At 33.0% G+C, this 7,265-nt stretch overlaps 1 protein-coding gene across 1 annotated transcript; it reads left to right on the forward strand.

The window, feature by feature from the left end:
• The first annotated feature begins 291 nt into the window (after positions 1 to 291).
• On the forward strand, positions 292 to 6,138 carry LOC142528470 (presenilin-like protein At1g08700). Its single transcript, XM_075633522.1, has 3 exons — positions 292 to 779; positions 4,071 to 4,137; positions 5,311 to 6,138. Exons 1-3 carry the CDS (start codon positions 292 to 294, stop codon positions 6,136 to 6,138), a joined length of 1,383 nt encoding a protein of 460 aa, XP_075489637.1.
• The last annotated feature ends 1,127 nt before the right edge of the window (positions 6,139 to 7,265 follow it).

Genomic DNA, 7,265 nt, shown 5'->3' on the forward strand with positions numbered 1-7,265 from the left:
TACTACCAACATGCTACTCTCTTCATCTCAATTATATAATTTTCTTTCATTTTTCTGACTATCACAAACATATAATCTAATTTCTAACTTTAGTAGCATTTTTGTATATTATATTTTTAATAACTAACTCTCGAAAAGTATTTTAATAATTTTTTGAATGAATTGAATAAAAATAAAATAGAAAACTTGTTTGTAAATTTTTTTTAATGATTTTTCAAATTTGTATGAAAAAGAAAGCAAACAAACAAACATATTTAGTTGTTTTCCAACGCCGTCCTCTCCGCACCGGAAATGGATAGCGGCAGCATCTTGGAAACGATCGGACACGAAATCATTGGCGTTATGTCGCCAGTCTCCGTCTGCATGTTCCTTGTGGTCCTTCTAGTCTACACTGTCTACAACCCATCTGCCACTGACTCCACTGGGGCCTCCACCTTTCGCACCGCCGCCAATTTAGTCTACCTCGAGTCCCCTTCCGATTCCTCGGTCCAAAAAGTCGAGGGCACTATCCTAAACGCCGTCGTTTTCGTCCTCATTATCACCATCGTAACCTTCCTTCTCGTTTTCCTCTTCTACTACCGGTTCACCAAATTTCTCGTGCACTACACGCGCTTCTCCGTCTTCATTATCTTCTCATCCATGGGCAGCTCCATATTGATTTCGATCATGCAGCAATTCAACATACCCGTTGACGCTGTCACTTTTTACATTTTGCTGTTTAATTTCACGATCCTGGGCACGATTTCTGTTTTCTCAAATGGGGTTCCGATCATTGTGATGTAAGAAATATGACACATAATAAAAGAGACGTGGCGTGTAGAAATTGGCGACGGCCAAGAAACCTACCATTTTTTATGAACAGCACATGCAGCCTCAAATTTTTGAAAAATTGAGACGTGCACGCACTTCTTCTTTGACAATCAAGCTCCCACAATAAACTCGTTGATGGTATGAGATGCCTATAAATAGCAGCGATTGAGGTCCCTAAGAACACACCTCATAAGAAAATTATACACCATCTATCGAGAGGACGGAGTGCTTAGAAGGCATCAACCGAGAAGAAAAGCAAAGAAATCAAAAATTTTCAATGGCCGGAGGTAACCCGATTTATTTCCGCATATAGTTTTATCATGTTCATATATACGTAAAAACATGATTTTTAAGAAGAATTTAACATTTGGTATCAGAACCGTGATACCTCTGCCTTGAAATATTTTGTTTTCTGAAGATCGGATATCATGAACTTTAAGAAATTGAAGTTTCGATATCATAAAGTTTACATAAAAAATGGAATTTTGGATATTATAAATGATATTAAGAAACTTACCTGAGAGTATTGTTCTCGGTTACACCTTAAACTTCTTCCTTGAAATCTTAAAAAAAATTGGAGATTTTGTTTTCTGAAATTTTCGGAGATGAACAAATGATATATGAGAGAAATTGATGAGAGGAAGAAGACGAAGTAATACTGCATTCCAAATTGAATTCCTTCTGATAACTTAATTTAATATCAAATATAATGAGCATGGCCCATGTGATAGAAGTTGTCGTTGAAAGTTTTTCAGAATTTATCATTTGGTATCATTCACGTGAAATGCTATGCAAGTTTTTATTTTTATTTTTTATTAATTAAAATAAATAATTAATGTGGGACCCTACAATTAATATTGCGGAACCCACAACATATGACAATTGAAAAATTGTCGATAAAGTTTTTATTATTATTATTATTATTTTAAAAAATTAATAATAATAATAAATAAATAATGATTAATGTGTTATTAAGTTATATGTATACTTCAGTATACATATAGCATTTAGTTAAATAATTTGTACATATTAAAATAATTCAAGTTCGACGTAATTTTTAATACATGTTTAGAAATTATTTTTGCATGTTAGATATAATGTCAAATATTGTGGATAAGTGTTTGATATGTACATGCAAATTTAATATTATGTTTGCATTTATTCTTGAAATTTAAAATGCAAATAATATTGAAAAATAATTGCTACATCAATATTCACATTATTGTTCATATTAAATTATATTAAATTGTTTATAATTTGAAATGAACATATCAAGTAAGATGTGAATATAATATTATAAATAAAATATTTCAGATGTTCACAAATGAACAAATAATCATAACTTTATCACTACTCTGATAAAAGAGAAAAACTGATGATGAGCCCACATTTTCACGTAAATGTGATCCTCACTTTATCACTACTCTGATTGAAGAGAAAAACTGATGGGGAACGTATTTGTTCATATTAAGTAAAAATGTGAATATAAAGTTATTTAGTGAAAAATTTGGCTTATAAATATTCACATAAATGTGGATAATTAAGTTGAATAATAGTTATAAGGTGACGTAAGAAAACATGATCTGAGGGAGTTCTTCATAGATCGGTTTAAACTGCCTTGACTTGCCACTGGTCTCCCTGAGAAATGTTGCTCTGACTAGAAGTTAGGCATTTAAAGGACCTTAGCACTACCTATCTTTCCTGTGAGCACTCTTGAAAAGTGTTGATTGTGTTACTAAATATTATTATATAGAGATTTAAGTAAAGCCAAAATTTTTGTCTTGTGATCCGTATAATTTTAAATAATTAAGGTTTAGCCACAACACCCTTAATTATGAGAAATTATACATTAAGTCAGATTTGGATCACATTAAAGGCATTTATTAAGTATAAAAATAAATAAATAAAATTGTCCAGTGATCCGTATAATTTTAAATAATTAAGGTTTGGCGCAGCACCCTTAATTATGAGAAATTATACATTAAGTCGGTTAAGGATCACATAAAGGACATTTATAAAATCAAAATTTATGTCTAGTGAACTGTCTAATTTTAAATAATTAAGGTTTAGCCACAACACCCTTAATTATGCAAAATTATACATTAAGTGGGCTGAGGATCATATGAAATATATTTATTAAGAGCATAAATATTTAAAAAATTTGTGATTTAATGCTTAGTGATTCGTGTAATTTTAATTTATTAAAGAATATCTATAGCATCTTTAATTGAATTAAAATTATACATTAATTTTTAATCACATTTAGTTATAACAGACATAAATTACATAAAATTATTCATCATTTTGATAATACTTTGAGATGAATAATTATGAAGAATAAATATTTTATGCATAAGAATTTAATATCCTAGTGATTCGTATGATTTTAATTAATTGAAGAGTAGTCACAACATCTTTGATTGAATTAAAATTATACATAAATTATCAGGATCACGTTTGGTTATAAGGGATATAAATTGTAATTAATTATATTTGAACATTGAAATTTATCCCACAAGAAATTTCGTTATGTTAAATATAATTAATTAGGATACAATATTGAATTATTTTCTTAATCTATCCACATGGATTAAGAATTGAATATAATTCCATAGTTATATCATTAAATTGTATGAATCTAATTGAATTAAAAATTCAGTCCACAGACAATTTTTATGTTAATGATTCATGTGTAGATCATGATTTACATGGGTAAAACATGACATATTGTTTATTGATTCATAACATTAGCATGTATTCATTAATTTTGCAGCATATTGCTATTACTCTGATATTAATTTCTAAAATTCAAGTTTATAATTTTAAGGTTGTGGAATCAAGAGATTCAAAATTTCTTAAAGAATGACTTGATTAGTGCAATCAAATTCAGAATATTGATCATTATGATGCTCATTCATCCACACAAGTTATATGTATTGATTGCTATTCACAACATCCTCAAATTTTAAAAAAAAATGTATTGTGAAACCAATCATATAAATACCACAAATTGTTGGTCATGATCTTGTAGTTCTTAATGCTCATAAAAATATTGAATGATAAAAGAATTCAATAGCAAGTAATGAAGTCTGAAAGTTGGTTGCCATTTATTTTTAGATGAGTCTTCAAAACAAATAAAGTCTCATTAGGCAACATCGAACAACATAAAGAATTTTTCTCTAGTGATGATGAATATTTAATATTTCAAGATTAAGAAAACGATATGGATTGAAACATGTCTCACATTAGTGGTATTTCAGGTTTTACAATGTTATCTCTTCATTAAGTTTTGTTGAGAATATTGTGGGCCATTATGAATATCAGAAGGTTAGTGTGAGCTTAATTATTATCAGAGTAATATAAGTATTTGACCACTAAAAAGCTGCAAAATGTTTTGGGATACCTTTATGGTATTAAAGTTTTACATGCTTATGTGAGACGAATTGACAATTTGGAAATGAAAATTTGGAAAGTGATTTGCTACTTTCACTATTGACTCAAAATTCGTCATTGAAGCACTATTGTGTGGTGTATTTTAAGGAGTTTCATTATGGGCTTAGAATTATGGATTCTATGTCTAAGCCATTAAGATTATATTACTGACAATTCAGTTATGGTCTTTGTGACTAAAGCGGTGGTCGAATTAAGTATATCGACATAATGTATTTTAAACCGTTGGAGAACGTGTTAATAAAGTGGTCATTGAACACGTTAGCATTGAATTGTTGATCTTTTATCCTAAAGAAATGCAAATTTCAGATGTTAAAGGATCATATGGTAATTACTGATGGATTTAATTTCATAATAAATTTATGTTATATACATTTGGTTTTGATAATGAAACGCCTTCAGTTATGATATTTATCATATTCAGTTATGTACATATTCAGTTATCTTGAGAAAAATATCAATAAAGTTGGACCTTGAATAAACATTGGGTTTATTCATTAAGTTATACAGATTTGAGAGACATAATGCATTGTGATACATGGAAGATCATACTCGCTTTTAGAGAATCGGTCGCCATGATTCATGTATTTTGTTTTCTCCTATGGTAAATGAGATATATGTGTCAAGTGGGAGAATGTAAGAAATATGACACATAATAAAAGAGGCGTTGCGTGTAGAAATTGGCGACGGCCAAGAAACCTACCATTTTTGACGAACATCACATGCAGCCTCAAATTTTTGAAAAATTGAGACGTGCACGCACTTCTTCTTTGACAATCAAGCTCCCACAATAAACTCGTTGATGGTATGAGAAGCCTATAAATAGCAACGATTGAGCTCCCTAAACATACAATCTCATACATAATAATACACCATCTATAGAGAGATTGGAGTGTTTAGAAGGCTTCAATCGGAGGAAAATCAGAATACTTAAAGATGATTCAATGGCTGAAGGTAACGCTCGATCTAGCTTCCGCATATTTGATTATCATGTTTATATATGTGCAAAAACATGATTTTTTTTAGATAAAATTCTAACATGTGAAGCAGAGCAATTTGGTGGTGTTGGGTATCATTGTTGCGGCATGGTTCACCCGATTACCCGAATGGACTACTTGGGTTGTGTTGGTTGCATTAGCATTGTATGATTTGGTGGCAGTTTTAGCCCCCGGGGGACCTTTGAAATTGTTGGTTGAGTTAGCCTCGACTAGGGACGAAGAGTTGCCAACATTGGTATATGAATCGAGGCCAAACGTAGGGCGGAGTCCTGGGGCTCGGGACTCAAGTTTGGGGTTTCTGGCGGCGGCGGCAGCGGCAGCAGAAGGGCTGGAATCGAACGATGAGAATAAAAATAGGGGTGCGGTGGAGCTGCAAGTGTTGTCGAGGAACAACGATAACGAGCGTCATACCGAGACTCGGGAGAGTGAGTACTCGATTGAGATCATAGGAACCGAGAATACTAATGATGGAAATGAGATTGATGAGGACATGGAAGATGGAGGGGAGACTTTTCCATGGATCAGAAATGGAGTTTTAAATATAAATAGTGCTCCGGAAAGGGATCGCTCGATGAAGGTCATTTCAACCGAGAGTGATAATCTTGTAGAGATTGAGGAGCGGAGGGAAGATATAGGTGAGAGTTTTCCTTTAATGGGTGACGGGGTTTCGAGGGAGAGCCAGTCGCCCCTTAATGACATTGGTCTAATTAGTAATACTCTTCGAATGAATGGTAGGGATAGAACGGAGAGTATAGAAATGACTGAAAGGGGGATAAAGCTCGGTATGGGGGACTTCATTTTCTATAGTGTGCTTGTTAGAAGAGCGGCTATGTATGATTTGATGACAGTTTATGTTAAACAAATCAAGCCAACACTTTGAATTCAAGGCACATCATTTTTGACAAATAATTAACACATGTTTTGTTGATTAGTCAAAAATTATGAGGTAAGCCATGATGTTTTATTTTTTATTTTTTCCCTAAACTTCACCTATAAATACTCATCCATTCTTCATTTCAAAAACACACCAAAAACACAAATCCTCTCATCTACAATCATAAGTGTAGAAGTGAGATAAAGGATTTAGTGTGAGATTTCTTAAGGAGTGTTTATCCTTGGAAGGAATAGGATTAGTGGAGAGAAAGTGAGTGTTAAAATCAGAGTGTTTTGAGTGAAATACTTTGTATTCTCAATTCTCTTGTCTTCTTTGTTATTAATAAAGAAGTGATCTCCTTGAGAGGTTTAGAGTAGACGTAGCCCAATCTTGGGGTGAACCACTATAAATATTGGTGTTCATCTTATTCATTGTTGATATCACTTATGATGTTCCGCTGCGATGTTACCTCGTTTATTTCCCCGATATCCCAACAACTGGTATCAGAGCTAGATTCACAAATACTATAGGAAGTCCTCGTATGCTCTGTGGTTGCAGCTTAGTCTGAACTTCCACATCAGAAAAGGCTTTCTAGACAGTATTAGGGAAGTGGTTCGTTTGTGTTCAGGCTTTGACGATTATTTGTTGGTAGCATTCACAAAAGATGGAGGTACGCACAAGCAAGATGATTAGCCTTAATGGCTCTAATTATCAACTTTGGAAAAGTAAGATGAAAGATCTTCTATTCGTCACCAAGATGCACCTACCGGTGTTCAGCGAGTCTAAACCAGATGATAAATCAGATGCTGAATGGAACTTCGAGCACGAGCAAGTCTGCGGGTACATCCGACAATTTTTCGATGACAACGTCTATAATCACATCTCTAACGAGACACATGCTCGTACGCTTTGGACAAAGTTGGAGACACTATATGCCTCCAAAAGTGGCAACAACAAATTGTTCTATTTGAGCAAGCTTGTCCAGGTTCGATACAAAGAAGGAACTCTGGTCGCAGATCATCTGAACGAGATTCAAGGATTCATGGAGCAGTTATCAAGTATGAGCATAAAACTTGATGACGAGGTGATAGCTCTGATTGTGCTAGCTTCATTGCCAGAGTCTTGGGAGACTC

The sequence above is a fragment of the Primulina tabacum genome, chromosome 16 (assembly GCF_025594145.1).
Source record: "Primulina tabacum isolate GXHZ01 chromosome 16, ASM2559414v2, whole genome shotgun sequence".
In the NCBI taxonomy this organism is placed as follows: domain Eukaryota; kingdom Viridiplantae; phylum Streptophyta; class Magnoliopsida; order Lamiales; family Gesneriaceae; genus Primulina; species Primulina tabacum.